At 38.5% G+C, this 18,823-nt stretch overlaps 1 protein-coding gene across 1 annotated transcript in view; it reads left to right on the forward strand.

Annotated features, from left to right (window-relative positions):
- The window catches only part of MMP16 (matrix metallopeptidase 16), a gene marked incomplete at both ends in the record, with an annotated part of 194,047 nt that overhangs the window by 95,315 nt on the left and 79,909 nt on the right, over nucleotides 1–18,823 (forward strand). Inside the window, one exon of the mRNA XM_082015426.1 lies at nucleotides 10,475–10,597. Coding sequence (XP_081871552.1) covers nucleotides 10,475–10,597 — 123 coding nt within the window. The remainder of the gene's footprint in view (nucleotides 1–10,474; nucleotides 10,598–18,823) is intronic.

Below are 18,823 nucleotides of genomic sequence, written 5' to 3' on the forward strand. Positions count from 1 at the left end.
TCTGTGATTCCTCTCTATATTACCAAACACAGTCAATGATCCACTAAAAAGGAGACTTCTGAAAACAAACCATTGGTTGGCATCCTGGTCTTTCACATCCCTAAACCAAACTTACTATGTAGAAAAAGACTAGTTGTTGTCTTTTCTTAAAACTGCTATACATGTTTATTTCCAAAACATGTTTTGCAGTTTAAAAGGGTACATTACAAGCTTCTTGGTGTACAGATAGAATGGTTGGATATAAGATGCTGACAAAACCCATGCAATAGTAACAAAGCATTCATTTTATTTTAATGTCATCCTTTATAAATAAATGGCAGCAAATGTGCTTATTTTAATGCTCAGATAAGCTTCTAACAAAGTTTACTTCAAGGTTCATAATGAAGGTATAATCGTATTTACCTGTGATCTCTGCTGTTTATATATTATCAGTCACAGAGTGAACAGTAAATTTTGAGCTGTTGAAATTGACTCAGTCGTCTATTCTATTAGTAAATATTTTTGTACAAAAGCTGTATATAAGGTCTTGTACACTCAGCAAACATTCAATGAGAAACCTTGTACACAAATCATCATCAATCACAGGGCTGAAATACAGTATCTTACATCACTCTTCAACTGCTTCCTGTTACTTAAAGGAGTAAGTAAGTCAGTAAAGTCCTGTAATAGCAGAATACAGTAGGGAAGAGTAAAGATGTATAGAAAACATATCTGTCTCTCCTTACAAGTAGTTTAAGGGTACCATTTAGTACTTTTCATAAATAAATATCTGTAGTTTTTCCAGCTACTAAGTCAAGTTGCACTAAGTTGGACTCTTCCTTTTATTTTCTTTTTTTGGTATAACTCTGCCAAAAAAAAACCCAATAAAACCCACCACCACCAAAAACATTATACAGCCTAAGCAGCCGTTTTGATTAGGGTTAAACAAGGTGGGACATTTAGCCAAAGGTAGGTTTTTTAAATGTTTTGAATCCGTGTTAGACCAAAACTTCTTCCCGAAGCCTTAAGAAAGTGAGGAGGCAGAAAGAAATTCTTCCCTTTACCACTAAAGAACAAAAGATGGTTAGGCAACTGGGTTGAGTTATGAGAAGTTCAGTTTCAGCTCTCTCTCTACTGGAAGAGCATTACAGTTTTGCTGTATATTTTTATTTTAATCTTTTCAGATTTCCTCTGAGTCTAAACTGTTTTAATTTTCTTTTGGCATATATAGCTCCTCAAGGTTCAAACTAATGGAGCTGAGAAAGGAATTTGATGTGACATAGTCTACAGATAATTAGTCACAATTAAGCCTCTTTATTGAGTACTGATAAAATATTAATTTTGAGGGGATGCTGCATAAAAGATTTCTACAAGTTCAGAAACAAACAGATGAAAGAGAGGCAAAGTCATTACTGATATGTACTTTTTAAAATTAAAAACAATTATTTAAAAAAAAATTAAACTCCAAAAACAATCAATAACATGGAATCCCTTGATCATATTATGTTAAAAGCAGCTGTATTTGGAAGAAAATAGAAATGAATGCTTTATTTGTCAATTCCTCCCCAGATGGAAGAGCATATTACAGACTAAGTATCCCCAAATGTCCTGAGCATTAATCATAGAATCATTTAGGTTGAAAAAGACCTTTAAAATCATCAAGTCCAACCATTAACCTAACGCTGCCAAATCTACCACTAAACAATGTGCCTAAACAGCACATCTACATGTCTTTTAAGTACCTCCAGGGATGGTGACTCAACCACTTCCCTGGGCATCTTGTTCCAAAGCTTGACAACCCTTGCAGTGAAGAAACTTTTCCTAATATCCAGCCTAAACCTCGTTTGGTGCAACTGGAGGTGGTTTCCTCTTGTCCTATGGCTTGTTACTTGGCAGAAGAGACCCACATCCACTTTGCTAAAACCTCCTTTCAGGTAGTTGTAGAGGGCGATAAGGTCTCCTCTCAGCCTCTTCTTCTTCAGACTAAACAACCCCAGTTCCCTCAGCCGCTCCGCATAAGAGGATCTTCTTCTCCAGAGTCCTCACCAGCTTTGTTGCCCTTCTCTGGACACACTCCAGCACCTCAATGTCCTTCTTGTAGTGAGGGGCCCAAAACTGAACACAGTATTTGAGGTGCGGCCTCACCAGTGCTGAGTAATCAGTTGTTTGACCAACCTGATTTCCTTCTATGACCAGGTGACCCGTCTAGTGGATGAGGGAAAGGCTGTTGATGTTGTCTACCTGGACTTTAGTAAAGCCTTTGACAGCGTCTCCCACAGCATTCTCCTGGAGACACTGGCGGCTCGTGGCTTCGACAGGTTTACTCTTCACTGGCTAAAGAACTGGCTGGATGGCCGAGCCCAGAGAGTTGTGGTGAATGGAGTTAAATCCGGCTGGCGGCCGGTCACAAGCGGTGTTGCCCAGGGCTCGGTTCTGGGGCCAGTCTTGTTCAATATCTTTATTGATGATGTGGATGAGGGGATCGAGTGCTCTCTCAGTAAGTTTGCAGATGACACCAAGTTGGGTGGGAGTGTTGATCTGCTGGAGAGTAGGAGGGCTCTGCAGAGGGATCTGGACAGGCTGGATCGATGGGCAGAGGTCAACTGTATGAGGTTTAATAAGGCCAAGTGCCAGGTCCTGCGCTTCGGCCACAACAACCCCATGCAACGCTACAGGCTTGGGGAGGAGTGGCTGGAATGCTGCCTGGTGGAAAAGGACCTGGGGGTGCTGGTTGATAGCCGGCTGAATAGGAGCCGGCAGTGTGCCCAGGTGGCCAAGAAGGTCAACAGGGTCCTGGCCTGTATCAGAAATAGTGTGGCCAGCAGGAGTAGGGAAGTGATTGTGCCCCTGTACTCGGCACTGGTGAGGCCGCACCTTGAATCCTGTGTTCAGTTTTGGGCCCCTCACTACAAGAAGGATGCTGAGGTGCTGGAGCGTGTCCAAAGAAGGGCAATGAAGCTGGTGAGGGGTCTGGAACACAAGTCTTATGAGTAGCGGCTGAGGGAACTGGGGTTGTTCAGTCTGGAGGAAAGGAGGCTGATGGGAGACCTTATTGCTCTCTACAACTACCTGAAAGTGGATTGTGGCGATGAGGGTGTTGGTCTCTTTTCCCAACTAACTAGTGATAGGATGAGAAGAAATGGCCTCAAGTTGCTCCAGGGGAGGTTTAGATTGGATATTAGGAAAAATTTCTTCACTGAGAGAGTGGTCAAGCATTGGAACAGGCTGTCCAGGGAGGTGGTGGAGTCACCATCTCTGGAAGTGTTCAAAAAACGTGTGGATGTGGCGCTTCAGGACATGGTTTAGGGGACATGGTGGTGCTGGATTAATGGTTGGACTTGATGATCTTGCAGGTCCTTTCCAACCTTAGTGATTCTGTTATTCTGTGATTCTGTGAGTACAGGGGCACAATCACTTCCCTAGTCCTGCTGGCCACACTATTTCTGATACAGGCCAGGATGCTATTGGCCTTCTTGGCCACCTGGGCACACTGCTGGCTCATCTTCAGCTGTCTATTGACCAGCACCCACAGGTCCCTTTCTGCCAGACAGCTCTCCAGCCACTCTTCCCCAAGCCTGCAAAGTTGCATGGAGTTTTTGTGACCGAAGTGCAGGACCCGACACTGGCCTTGTTAAACCTCATGCCACTGACCTCAGCCCATCGACCCAGCCTGTCCAGATCCCTCTGCAGAGCCTTCATACCCTCCAGCAGATCAACACTTCTGCCCAAGTTGGCATCATCTGCAACCTCACTGAGGGTGCACTCAATCCCCTCGTCCAGATCATTGATAAAGATATTAAACAGAACTGGCCCCAGAACCGAGCCCTGGGGAACACCACTTGTGACCGGCCGCCAGTCGGATTTAACTCCATTCACCACAACTCTCTGGGCTCGACCATCCAGCCATTTTTTTACCCAGCGAAGAGTAAACCTGTCTGAGCCACAAGGCACCAGTTTCTTCAGGAGAATGTTGTGGGAGATGGTGTCAAAGGCTTTACTAAAGTCCAGGTAGACAACATCCACAGCCTTTCCCTCATCCACTAGGCAGGTCATGTGGTCATAGAAGGAGATCAACTGAGACCTCCCCAGTTAGCCAGGACTGCTGATAAATGATGGGAAGTTGCTTGATGAGCAGTTCCACCAGCTACCTCAGTACCCTTGGGTGGATCCTGCCTGGCCTTATAGACTCATGTGTGTCTAAGTGGTGTAGCAGGTCACTAACCATTTCTCCTCTGATTCTGGGAGCTTCATTCTTCTTCCCATCCCTGTCTTCCAGCTCAGGGGACTGGGTACTCCAAGAACAAGTGGTCTTACTGTTAAAGACTGAAGCAGTCATCAAGTACCTCAGCCTTTTCCTCATCCTTTGTCAGTAGGTTTCCCCCCGCATCCAATAAAGGCTGGAGATTCTCCTTAGCCCTCCTTTTGTAACTAGTGTATTTATAGAAACCTTTCTTTCCTACCTTTTATGGCAGTAGCCTTATTAAGTTCTAGTCGGGCTTTGGCCCTTCTAATTTTCTCCCTGCATAACCTCTGACATCCTTGTGGTCCTCCTGAGTTGCCTGCCCCTTCTTCCAAAGGTCCTAAACTCACCTTTTTTTCCTGAGTTCCAGCCAAAGCTCTCTGTTCAGCCAGGCCAGTCTTCTTCCCCACTGGCTTGTCTTTCGGCACATGGGGACTGCCTGCTCCTGTGCCTTTAAGTTTTCCTTCTTGAAGAATATCCAGCCTTCCTGGACTCCTTTGTCCTTCAAGACTGCCTCCCAGGGGCCTATCTCTACGAGTCTTCTAAACAGGCCAAAGTCTGCTCTTTGGAAGTCCAAGGTAGCAGTTCTTCTGATTCCTCTCTTTATTCCTCCAAGAATCAAGAACTCTCGTTTTGTGATCGCTATGCAATGGTTGTGACTGCCTCCAACCATCAAGTCCTCAGCAGGGTGCCTTCCCTAGTTGGCTCACTCACCAACTGTGTCAGGAAGTTATCTTCCACACACCAGGACCAATCTTCCACAGTCCAGGAACCTCCTAGACTGTGTCCTCTCCTCTGTATTGTATTTCCAGCAGACATCTGGTAAGTTGAAGTCCCCCACAAGAACAAGGGCTAACAATTGTGAGACTTCTCCCAGCTGCTTATAGAATATGTTGTCTGCCTCTTTGCCCTGGCTGGGCAAAAAAAAAGTCTGTAACAGACTCCCACCATGATATCCAACTTGTTGGCCTTCCCTCTGATTCTTACCCATAAACTCTCAATCCTATCATGGCCATCATTAAACTTTAGACAATCAAAACACTCCCTAACATTCAGGGCTACCCCATGACCTCTCCTTCCTTGCCTTGTCCCTTCTGAAGAGTTTATAGGCATCCACTGCAGCATTCGTTCAAGTCATCCCACCATGTTTCCATGATGGCAACTATATCATGGTTTTCCTGCTGTACAATGGCTTCCAGCTCCTCCTGTTTGTGCCTGTGCTGCATGCATTGGTGTAGATGCACTTCAGTTGGAATATTGGTCCCACCACCTTTTTTAGGGGGGAAACCCTAATCCTATGTGACCATTCTCAGGTACTTCTGTAATTTCTAACACAGCAGTAACCCTTGCATCTTTGCTGCTGCATGGATCTCCATCCCCCAACCTCCACTCAGATGACAGACTGACGGACCTCACTAGCACACCATCCCTCAAACACTGGCATGCTGCCCCCAGGCTTATCTCTAGCGAGCCTGGTTATACCCCTTTTCCCCTCCAATTTAGTTTAAAGCTCTTTCAATGAGCTAACTCCTGTGCAAAGATCCTTTTCCCTCTTTGAGACAGGTGTACCCCATCTGTTGCCAGCAGGCCTGGTGTCATGTAAACTGATCAGAACACTCAAAATCCTGCCCGTGACACCAGGCTCAGGGCCAAGTGTTGGTCTGCTGGCTCTTCCTGTTTCTTCCTTCATCATTCCCTGCAACTTGAAGTGTAGAGGAGAACAGTCCTTGTGCTCCTGATCCCTTAAGCAGTCATCCCAAGGCCCTGAAGTCTCTCTTGATTGCCCTCAGACTTCATTGCTGCCTACCTGAAAAATCAATAATGGTTAGTAATCTGAGGGCTGTACCAGCGTAGGAAGCTTTCTCTTCACATCTTTAACCAGTGCCCCAGGGAGGCAGCAGACTTCCCTAAGAAGTGGGTCTGGTCTGCATATTGGGCCTTCAGAAGGGAGTCTCCTATGACAATGACCAGTCTTTTTCTTCATTATGGAAGTACTTTTGACACAAGGCATAGGCCAACTTAACCTCAGCAACACCTCCAAGGTAGAGGAACCATTGTCCTTGTCATTGTTCTGTCCCACTTGCAGAGCCTCATACCTATTATGCAAGGACATCTGGGAAGGCGGGGTAGTCACAGAGGAGACGCACCTGCTGCACTGGGCAGGAACTTGTCACCATTGCCCCCATTCCTTACGTCACCGTGTCCAGCCAGACGGAGAGAGGATAGGGAACCCTCCGTACCATGTGTGTCCTGTCTGCCTGTTGGGCCTGTCTCAGGGAAGGCAGGGTCCAGTTCCAGTAGACTATGTCTCTCTCGCTCTCCATGATACCGGTAAACCCACTCACCTCCTCCCGAAGCTCTGTCATAAGCGGAGGGTCTCCTCCCGCTGGGCACACCTCCCACAGGTGAGCTCGCTGCTGCCGACTGGTCCGGTCCTGGCGTAAGAGCAGGGCACGGCCCGCAGCCTGACAGCTGGGTGTCAGCGTGCTCCCGCCGGAGCTCTGTCCGGGAAGCTGCCTCGCTGGTGGTGGGTGCAGAGCGTAGAGAGGCCACGGCTGCCTGCTGGGTGGGTACCACTGCTCCCCGGTCAAGCTGGGAGAGCTCCAGCATCCTTCCTGCGTGAACTGCCGCACAAACTGGCACGCCACAGCCTTGCAGACTAGTGGTTACGACTGACAGAAGCCTTCTTCCCAGTCAGTCTGAGGACAATTACTGTTTAAAAAATATTTTAAGATATTAAAAAAAAAGAAAATTTATGTGCCAGAAGTTGTTAAACATTTTGCCTCATTTCTGTGCTAGAAAATACTGAATCCCAATACTAACCATGTAACAGTTCGTTTAGAATTCTGACTGCTAAACTTAGCTCAGCTAAGACCTAGGTGATAGATTTGGTGACAGTCCAAATTCTCAGCTGCAAATTGCATCTTTCCTTAAGGTTTACATTAAGATAATTTCCCGAAAGCTAGTGAACCACTTGTGCAAAGGTTTCCATTGGATTTACATTGGGATTTATATTGCGTGTGAACCACAGTCCCAGTCCTCATGTAAGAACGGTACGAATATTAGCGGGCCAGACAGCATGACAACATGGAACATCCCCCGCCCATCCAAACCAATAAGGATAACAAGCATAATGTTCTTGATAAGCACATACCACTTCAAAATCAATACAAGAACAAATTGTGACTGCTTGAATTTCATAACATGTTATTTTAAGCTATGTTTTGTTTTGCTAAAAATGGATTGTCAGTACTTCTAGTAGGATAATACAATGTTGAATTTTGAACCCATGCTACCTACCGTTCTTGATTTTTTGTATTAAATCTTAAAGTGTAAAACATTTTATGCTAACATTATTTTCGGTAAGAGTATTGAACCTTTGACATAACTTGAGAGATTATTTAAATAAGAGCTTTGAAGATTAATTTTTAAATTCAGAACTTGGAATATTTACACATATCTGCCCCTGGCTTGCCAGTGAGTAAACCCTGTTATTAAAATATGTCTCTGTCAGTTAAGCTAAACAATTTAAACTTTTTTTTGGAGGGGAGGCCTCATTCGATTGATTTAAAGTCATTGCCCTTGAAAAAATACAACCATAAATGATATATTACCCTTTTTATACAAGACCCCAACAGTTTTGTACAGTGTTTCTAACAAACTGTAGTACGTATTTGTTTTTGCTTTATTCCTTGAACTGTTCTTTTGTTGTCATGACATCACCTTAAAGTGAAAATACTCATGTTTTCTTATGTACATGTCTTTTTTCTGCAATGTGCGTGCAGTTTCAACAGCATAATTCAAATACACCTTGTCATTAAAATGCATGGTAACTGCATACTGATCTAAAATGCACTGCAAAAAAGTATTATTGACAATGTGTCTAAAAGTTTTCTGATGTCTGAGCCAATTTTAATCTCATTTGCTGAAGTGTAAATATGATATTATTTTACCAAGAAGAATAGAATTGCCCTTTGGTCTGTAACTAAGATGTGCTTCTTTCCTTCATTTTCTTGTATTATTAGAGCAAATTAAACTTTTCAATAATATTTCATCCCAGAAATCGCTAATGTCTACTTTGTTGAATTGACAGTTCTTTTGAAAAAACAGAGGAACCTGAAGTAAAGTTGCACTGTGTTTCAGCAAATATGAATGGGGTAAAGTTTTATAGATTTTGCAATGTTGTCTTTGCAGACAGTAAGGAGAGAAGATTGTCTTCCTTGCAAATTCAAGTAATAGTCAACTGTTTTACGTGCAATGCATACTTTGTAATTATTCTGACCAGAAATTACAGCAAATAATTCTGTGTTTCTTATTTGAAATACGTAACTATGAACTCAGTGTCTTCAGCTCAGGCAGTCAAATTCCTAAGTTTTGGCTTCCTCAGTTGTACTACTTGATGGCTATGTCACCCATCCAAATTTTCGCAGGCACTTCTATAGCCTTTATCAGTGCAAGTGGGGTGCAGTGCTGTCTTGGTGCTATCACTAAAAGTTGTATTTTCACAAAGGCTGGTGACCTTAACTCTTACTTATGCATTTAAACAATAGTTTGCTATATATCCATAGCTACAGCATATATGAAGTGTTGTAAGTCTGGCTGTACTTTTAAACTTCTTCACATGGATTCACAAGTGTGGCTCATTTTGACTGGATTAGCCCATCTCTAAAAATTCTTTCAGTATGCAGTGTGGTTTCTCTTGTATTATTAGGTGTAAAACTTACAATGCACATCTCATTCCTTGAGTATAGAACTGAGAAATCAATGATTTCATTAGACTCTGTATTTTTCTATACACACACTACTCTTTTGTACTGCAAATATTCCATGTCTTCTTCTGGACAAAATAAGATATTTTTCTTCATTTTGCACATATTGAACTAAGAATATTTACTGGAAAAGATGAAAGATGATTGGCTGGTTGATTTTCTGCGTTTTTGCTACCTGCGCATGTTTTAAAAGAAGTCTATGTTCTAAGATGAGATTTCAAATTACTTTTTTGTCATCCAGTCATCCACACATACAGCAGCTGCATGTGTATTTATTTATGAAACAATGCTTAAATGACAGTTTAATGGTCAGAAATTCATTCATGCAAGCCTGAGTGTAAGGTATGACTACTCTTGTGGTAAATACCATTGGAAAACTATGGCTTTTATATCAGTAATTATTTGGCATGATAGAAATAAAGTCAAATGAACTGGAAAAGTAACAGCAGAGATTTGTCTTTTACTTATGCAGTGAATGTCTTTAATCTTACTGTTTTCCTGATAGTAAATTGTTCTGTAGCTATTCAACACATATGGAATAATAACTTCAGCTGAGGTTTGTTCACTTTTACTCAAAATAAATAAGCCTTTATACTACAAGCGAGAAGCAGTTCAATGATACTGTTGTTGAACTCATGCTTTTGAATTAGAAATCATCCTAATGTTCACATATTTTGAATGCTGACAAATCTGAAGTTTCTGAAATATTAGAAAACACTGAAATATTGAAGGCCACTGTAAAAATCTAGCATTTCTGTGGAAAGCCTGGTGCTGCTGCAATGGTCATTTTTGTTGTTTGTGATTTAGACCGTTTCAGCTTGATTTTGTGCAGAGCATGAAATATTCTTAAGCAGAATTCTTGTGTTAAATATCTCTACTAGGAGCTTACAGTTGCAATGAGATACTCTTCATTGTGTGGAAAGAGAGTAAGATAGAACAACTCAATAGTGTCATAAAGTTAACAGTATCTTGAATTAAAAAAAAATCTGGCAATTGACTGGACTCTTTGATTAAAAGAACTTGAGGCTTGTTTAAATATCACAACAATGTGGTAAAAGAGAAGGATCACAGAATACAAAATATCACTTAGGAACTAGTGATTTGACTAAATCTTTGTGTATATACTTTGACTTCAGCAAGCAAGCGGGTAGTACAGATTCTAATACCTTGAATGAATCAGAATAAATTATTGACTGAGAAAGACTTATCCAGTTGTGATGTCTATGTTTAGAGGTTGTAGCAAAAGAAAATTAGCAAAAAATAACAGCAAAGAAACTGGTTTCTGAATGTCATGGGATGCAATGAAGTTCCACAAACTATACATCTGCTAACAAGGTAACTGTTCCTTTTGTTAGTCCTTGTTGCAAGTACACACAAAATTGATAATACTGTAACTTCAAAAAAGTATGATGTTTTTATTAGTTGGGTGCAGTGATTATGATTTTTCTTTCACGTTGCTTTAACTATGTGGTGCTGTTTCTTGCAGCTGGATGAAGAAGCCTCGATGTGGTGTGCCTGACCAAACAAGAGGTAGCTCCAAATTTAACATTCGTCGGAAACGCTATGCATTAACAGGACAGAAATGGCAACACAAACATATCACTTACAGGTACCAAAGATATTCATGTAGCTATATAAATGTCACTAGTAGTGCTGGCTTCTAATTTAAATTAAATATAAATTTCAGAAATATTTTTTTGAGAATTTATTCTTAACATGTGATATAAAAATGATGATTTGAATACCTGTTGGATAAGTATGTATGTGCTACATAAGAACCAAATTATTTTCTTGGATAAAAATTTCATGCATTTAGTAACGGGTAAATTCTCTGAAGCTTTCAGCATCAATTTAACACCCAATATGTCGTTAACCTTACCTTTCAACCCTCTTGGCAACTTCTCAGGGAACATTGCTCTGAAACTAGGAGCACTGTAATGAAACTCAGATCTCTAATTTAAGTATGTAAAATAGGTTATTGAAAGGAGTCAGTCTCTGCAAAATGTAGGTGCCTACAGGTCTCTTCTAAGTACAAATGAATTTGATTATAATTTGGTAAGTAACTGACCCAAGAATTTCCTGCCTACATGATGATGGGCATAGGGGTATGTGCAGGGGTGTACGTCTGGCATGTAGTTTACACAGTGTGTTGCCTACTATCAAAACTGATCTTTACAGGGGAAGTTAGACGCAAACTGTGTACTTGGTAGAGCTCTGTCAACCAAAGAAAGTGTCATGTATATAATATAAAATTAATAATTTGTCAGCAAACCAAGGATTCCAATACAGCCTATTTGAAAATTTATACAGCCTTATTGGGATTTCTGTAATATCTAACAAGGGTAAGTTCTGAGTGATAAAATAGTTTTCAAATTCATTAACTGGTGCCATTATTCACGAACCCATATAAGTACTGAATTTTAACTTCATAATCTCTAATGGTCATATAGACTGTTCTTCATACTGCAGTGAAGGGATAATTTTATTAGTAACTCTGTGTCAATACTATAGCTTATGTCTGAATTGGAAAATTCTAATTTAAGACATTGCACACTGATACAACTTCAAGAAATAGAGAACTGACTGCCTTGATATTAGTATGTTGCATTGGATGGAGTCCTTTATTGTTAGTGTAATTATAATGTATAGTTGGTTAAAATAAGAATGCACCTACAGCACTTTAAATTTATCTGCATTTTAAAATTTAAATGTAGCATGTGTGCACACATATGCCATATGCATGGTCACCTACAAATACGCGTGTTTTTCTATTGCTCTGATTTGTACAGAGTCTGATTCTCTATTTCATTACAGGATTTTTTACAACAGTCTAAATCCTACCACTTGTATATCTTCTGTACTGTCACCCAAGGCATTAATCATAATAACAAATGAGGGTGCCTGGTATTAAACTATGTGGCAACTATCTAGTAATCTTTCTCACTTTGAAGAATTCATAGCAATTCTTTACCTCCTGCCTTTCCTCTTGTAAAATGCTCACTCTCTCACTTTGACAAGACCTCCAGTCAACCAGAGCTTTGAAGTGAATAAGTCTATAATATTTTTTGTAGTAAATTGCAGACCAAAAGGCATTTAAATTATAAACTCCAAATTTTACTAGAATTAAAAAACCGCAATATTAAGCTTTCTGAATTAAAAAATAACTCAAAACAAGTAAGAATAACAAAAAAAGAAGTAAAATTCTTTCCACGCTTCTCCTCACTTGCTTTGCTCTTCCCAGCAATTCCCTGCTTATGGGCTTAATACCAGTTAACTGAATGACATTTTAAGTTGCTTTATTCCCTAAACTTTGGATCATATCTGTAGCATCATTTGCCCGCTCCATTTTCCTCAGTGCCACTTCTCTCTCTTTATAACCTGCAGATTTCCAACTGCATTCTGTGTCTTCCTGGCCAATCGAACCTTGTAGTCTGAAGTGTGCCCGCTAAGCAAGCTTAGTAATTCCTCCAAAGAAAGAGTGGTTTCTCCCTCATATCAGTGTCTGCTACCTCTTCCACTTTTCTGGAAAACAAAACCAAAACCACACAAAAACCACCCCCAAAACCAAGCATCACCCACTCCCAACAGAACAGAAACACATAATAAACACTTAAAAAGATGCCATCCCTCACAGTTATCTTATCATAGGACTGCCCTCACCAGCTTTTCTAAACAGGAAAGGTAATAGCAAAAAAAAGTATTTTGTGGACATATATTAAAAAGAGTGGACGTATATTAAAAAGAGTCCGACAGATGAGTAGAACATGGACCTTAACAGCAGTTAATGGGTATTCCTAAAATATTTGATGGGTTTTTTTGCCAAGGATTTTGATTGTAGTAGGGTAAGGCAAGCTTTTCAAACTTGTTTCTTTGTTGCTTATTTAAATAAAGTATTTTAATACTGTAAATGTATGAACTCTTGTTGGTCTCTGTGAAATCTGCAGATGTGGAGCCCTTTTTCGTACACATCACTGCCAAACAGGTGCAACTTCAGTGCTGAGGGGAGCCCTTTGAAAGAGACCAAAAGCTACGTTTACCACTTACTATCTCTCTGGCTACTTGTTCTTAGAGTATATCCTCAGATGTTGGATTTAAATGAAATAATTATCACTTCAGGCAAAACATCAAGACATTATTAATGGAAAAATCGGATTGACATCACATATGAATGCCTTTTAAACTGTCTACTTATATTTTATTCTAGCATTTTCTGTCACGTATTTTTCCACAAGAATTGTTCCTGGAACCTATTAGATTTAAATTAATTAATGTTGTTCAGAATATATTTCCTCTGAGATTGTCCCTGTAATCATGGGTAAGAGGATCAAAACAGATACACATGCAACTTACAATATTTTTTCCACTTTTCCATATTTTCAGTTTGCAATTTTTCAAGCTGAAACAGTTCCCCAAAATTTCAAGTTGGAGCTTCAAACAAATTACTTACTATTATAATTTACATTAATTATGTCCTTTTTGGCTACAGATTACATTTTGGACTTAGGTGATAGTTACTCTTAGAAAACAATATGTGTGCAGACAGTATCGAAATAAAAATTCACAGTATTGGGAACGTCAGCATGGAATGGGCTCTGTGCTGCGTTAATTAGACTTTCTCTCCCTCAGGGAATGTAGCTTTCTGCTTATTTGAACTGGTGAATTTCTGTTTTTAATGAAGTTGCACAACAATGTTACTTACTGTATTTTTTTTACCTGGTATAGTTCATGCCAGTATACCTTGTAAACATTATTAGTACTTTTCTTATATACTAACATGACTTTTACAAAGAGAGAAATAGAAAGTGATTATTTGAAGCTTTTTACCAGCCAGAAGAGTATCGGAGTGAATGTGAACATCTAAAGTATATGAAAATTATAGCTCCATTACAGAACAAACTACAAATATCTTAATAATAGGGTCTTGATTCTTCCTTAGTGTTGTAGACCATACAGGTTACACAACAATCTCTGAACATTATAGAGTGAGAAAAGGAATCTATGAAACCTACTAAGGGATTTTTAATTTTTTTTTTTAAAGGGGTGTTTAAAAAGACACGAGTCTTTCTCAAGAAACGATCACCTCTTTTTCTAGGGAAGTAAATCATCCTGTACTTTAAAGAAGGAGCAACAATGTGAATCAATAAAGCAGTCAGCGTAAACATAAATGGTTATAAGTCATTTTTAGGCAGTGAATTATTGAATATAACGTCCTCTTCATCAGAATTCTGGGCATACTATTCATAATTTTAACTCCAGCAGCCAGTCATTTGTCGATTGGTCAAATTATTCAGTCTGCAGTACACTTTTGCAAATAAAACTCGAGAATGCTCTCTGAAAAGCCAAGCTTTACCTTGAAGTACAACCATTACTTAGAACTCTTAACATATCTTAACATATCTTAATATAAAATAAAATAACAATTTAAAAGCTATTCTGCTTTATTTTGCTGTCATGGGGAAGAAAAAACTCCAATTTGATTCTTCTAGCAATATTCTATGCTTGAATTCAATTGTACCTGACTAATTTATTTTGAAATATGCAAGAAACATTTACAGGATTGGGCTGCACTTTAATACAATTTTTCCCTATGTATATACGAAGCCTACAAAACCTTAGGGCAGTGGAGATACCTAACTATATGCTGTAGCATCCTACTGTACCATTTTAAGTCAGTAACAAATTTTGAAGTTATTAGCTTCTCTGTATCACAGAGCACACAGTAGTGTAGATAATGCATGCAGATTTATATTGAGAAGTGACATCTCCAGATGTGGAAAGCATTCTGAGTGGCATGGTGAAGTTTTAAGGGTTCTCTGAAAAGCACTAAAAAGCTCACTAAAAAGCACTACCAATTGTAGAGAGAGGATTCCTACATAACAATCAACTAAGCCAGTTAGTTATGCTTTTCCACAGTGCAAATAACAAAGAAATGTTCTTCATTTTATGTATTTTTGGTGTCAGTCTTTTTCACATAAAATTTGAATATTGTAAAATATCAGTTCTCATTTCTTCAATATTTATCTACTTCAGAAATCCTGAGATAATTAAACATTTGAATATCAATTTGCTATATTTGTAAATGTTTATGTTGCATTTTATTAATTTAAAATCAGTATTAAATTATGACATGGGATTTCTTAGAACATCTTTCCTATAAAAGTGTTTATCTCTCAAGTATTTTGCTAATTTTGGGTTTGTATCTTGGAATTCTCATCTTTGTCACTTTTCATCTCCTTTTAATGAATTACAGGGAGAACATTGTCTATGAATTATAAATTTTTTCCAACATGGCAGCAGATTGACTTTTAATGTGGTCACAGAAAATCAAAAGCAACTTGGGTTTAATCAACTGGATCAGGAGTTATATGAACCAAGATCACATTTTACATGAGAAAAGTTTTTAGGTTATAGCTACAAAGAGTTAGCAAAGTGAAACTGGAAATAAGTTGAAACTAAGAAAACCCACATCAATGAGAGATTAATGAAGCAACTTGATAGAAAGTATCTTTAGAGAAATGATGGTGCAAAATGAAATATACCTTTGACCAGAGATAATCTATTAATTTCAATAAAAACAGTGGAATTAAAAAAAAAAAGAAAAGCTTTGGTTCAGTTTGGGTTTGATTTACAGCAATGGCAATGAGAAAGTAGTTTCAACAAGTTACTCAAATTTAAGCTATGTTTCAATTCATTTTATCTTAACTGTTTCATATCAAATACAGATCTATAGTTGGCTTACTTCAAACAAATTACTGACTGAAACTTTTTACCTACTTAGTTGAATTTCCTGCTCTTTTGTCATCTGTATCCTTTCTTTCTTTAGAATGGGAATTCCAATTTGTGACTTTGCTCCAAGAAAATCTTGGAGAGAAACGGCATTGTAGAAGTATTTTCCCCATTTATATTTAATTGATATATTTATGTTCTAAAAAAATAAAATACCATCTTGCATCATTATAATTACCTAATAATTCCACAAACACTCATTAATATCCAGTCTAATTAATCTTGTACTCTGATTTTAATGCACAAATGAGCACAGAACCAATTTAAAAGCAGTGTTTATCATATGCAGTGGAGAATAGAAGTATCAAAGTATATAGGCCATGAAGAAGTCTGTCACTGAGTTGTTACAACTTTTGTGGAGGCCATTACTGCTAAGGTAAGGAGTAATAATAAGCTTTATGCATTTTGAGCTTTGTTTAGCCTTTGCTGAACTGCCTCTTGGGTCTAGATTGGTCAGAAGGGTTGATTTTATGTACAGAATTGTAGCAATTTATGTGACAAGTATAACAAGCTGTTCTAATGAGAGCTCAGGAAAAAAAAATAGTGAAATTTAATGGCAAATATGTGTTACTTAATGTACTTTATTTAAATTTCAGATGACTGATTTTCCACAGCCAAGTGAGGTATATCCTGACAGCCTTGCAAGGCTCCTGAAGCTGTTACAGCCAAAAATGTGTCACTGAAACATGGATAATTTTGGAGGATATTTTGGGGAAAGAGGGGGAGGGGAGGGAAAAGCCAAAGCTTTTCTAAAATCAATAGGACCCAGGATTTCAGAATAACAGTCTCCAAAACAAGACTTTAGGAATCTGTAATAATAGTAAATCAGTGTGAAAAGTGTGTATCACTGGTGAAACCTTATTCTTCTTGTGCAAGACGTATTTAAAACCTATAATGCCTAAAGCAACTACCAGGTTGAAAACCATGTTTGCAGCAAACAGCAATAATAACCACAAAATACTATATTCAGTTGATACATGGCTGTGGTTGTCTAAGAATAATAGCTTTCAAAATTTATACAAAGCATCACTTAGTTTACTAGTTTGTAAAAAAATTACATTGAAGTGAATGTTTCATCTTATAGATCATCTTTTGCTTGCCAAAATACTTTCCCTTTGGAAGAAATTGTGTGTTCCTCATCCTCTTTATAAGGTTGCACTGCCAATCTGGTCAAGGTCAGCATTGGATCTTTCTGTCTGTTGAACATCTTTTCTGTGAAATGATCACTAGACTTGGAGGTTAGGATATAATATACTTCGTAAATCTTGTTTTCTTATTGTGATGGCCTTTGTCTTGCTGTGCTGCCACCTTACAATAGCAGTGGTTCTGAGTTGGCATGTCATCCACTTATTTTTATTTGACCTCCATTATCTGGACATGTTGAGTGTAAGATAACCCAGTTCCTCTTTTTTTGTTACCAGTGACAGTTACCACTATTTCAGATGACTGCTGGCTTTAAAATGTAAAGCCAAATGTAATATGAAAAGAGTTCATATAAGACTTTATTTGCTATTGCAGTGATATGTCTAAGCAGAAGACTTTTAAGAGACGAGTCCTTGAATCTCTTGAAGTTAATACATCGTCTTATGGATTGATCTTCTTACCGTACTTCTGCTTTAGAGGTTATATTATCAACACCATGAAAGAAATGTAAAATAAATTGGATTTCATACATCTACATTGGTGAATTATTCTAAACAAAGTTCCCAGCTAGGCAACTTCAACATTTTTCTTACACAGAGTATTGGAATTTGCCCTTTTAGGATTGAACTTGGTTTGTGTTAAACACAGTAAAATGGACAAGCATTTTCTGGAAATGCTCTTATATTGGAGTAACTATTGATTTATTTAATGTCTTTTAGAAGCTACATTTTTCAGTATAATCTTACCCTCTCCAGAAGGTTGTTTTGGAAGCCAGAAATCTGTCTTGTTTTAATACAGAATGTATGCTTTGAAAAATATTTCTTCTTGACAATGAACCTTGAGATGTAGGATGTAACTCAATAGCTGAATCCCCTGGAAAGATGTCTCCCATCATAGGCAGTCACCCCTAGTTAACGTGTGTGAAACCAGCACAATGGATCAATTTTTCATTTGTAATCAATGACTGAAACTTAATTCTGTGCACTGAAAAAGCAAGAAAATGTAAAGTGATAAGGTTTAAAATGTGAATCAAACCCTTTTAGACCAAGTAATCAATTTACCACCAATACAAAATACCGATCTGTTCTTGTCCGTTTCCTTATATGACATATAACAGCATAAGACCATCCTTTTGCTCTGTTTACATAACCCTAAAGTGTGAATTTGACCCATTACTAAGATTCCTAAGTACAAAACAATAACAAATAATAAACTGTATCTTTCAGATTAACTTTTCCTACATCAAAATATCGGTTTTGCCAGACATATTCTATTTTCTGTGAAAGCTTGTTAGTTCGTTTGCTGTATTTGTTATATCAAGCAAATAACAGAAGCTGTAATCCTTCAACGAGCTGTGCTTGAGACAATTTATGTGCTTTCGAGAGTGTACTGCAGGGCTGACTAGGAAAAAATTAATCGTCTTTGTAGGTGGTATTCTTAGCATAGCAACAGGTTAACTGTTGTCAAGTTTTTAGTAGTGGCAGTAAGTGTGCCTTTGTGAAGTGTTTTAATATAGTGCCACATGACACTAGTTGTAAAATACTGTACATTCCACAGGGTGCAGGATGAGTAGTTTATGAACTTGCTAACTAAAACATCTCAAGAAAAGTAATTCACAAAGGAGAGGGCTTTCAGAGAGGGGTTCTGCAGGGACTGATAGTTGATCCAGTGCATCCAATACTTTTTTAATCACCTGAAAATCAACACAACACTTATCATAAAATTACTGATGACTAAATAACTACGAAGAAAGGGCATCATACAAAGCAATTTGAATAATATGACATTTACATCATGTAGGGTAAGGGTATGCCTACAAATGAGAGGACTTCTTCTCTCTGACAGTGAGATCAGTACAGCAGTACTTTGTAGTTCTGACAGAGTCATTTTTAAAAGAATATTGCAA

This window comes from Phaethon aethereus (assembly GCF_964289735.1).
Source record: "Phaethon aethereus genome assembly, chromosome: 2".
NCBI classification, from domain to species: Eukaryota; Metazoa; Chordata; class Aves; order Phaethontiformes; family Phaethontidae; genus Phaethon; species Phaethon aethereus.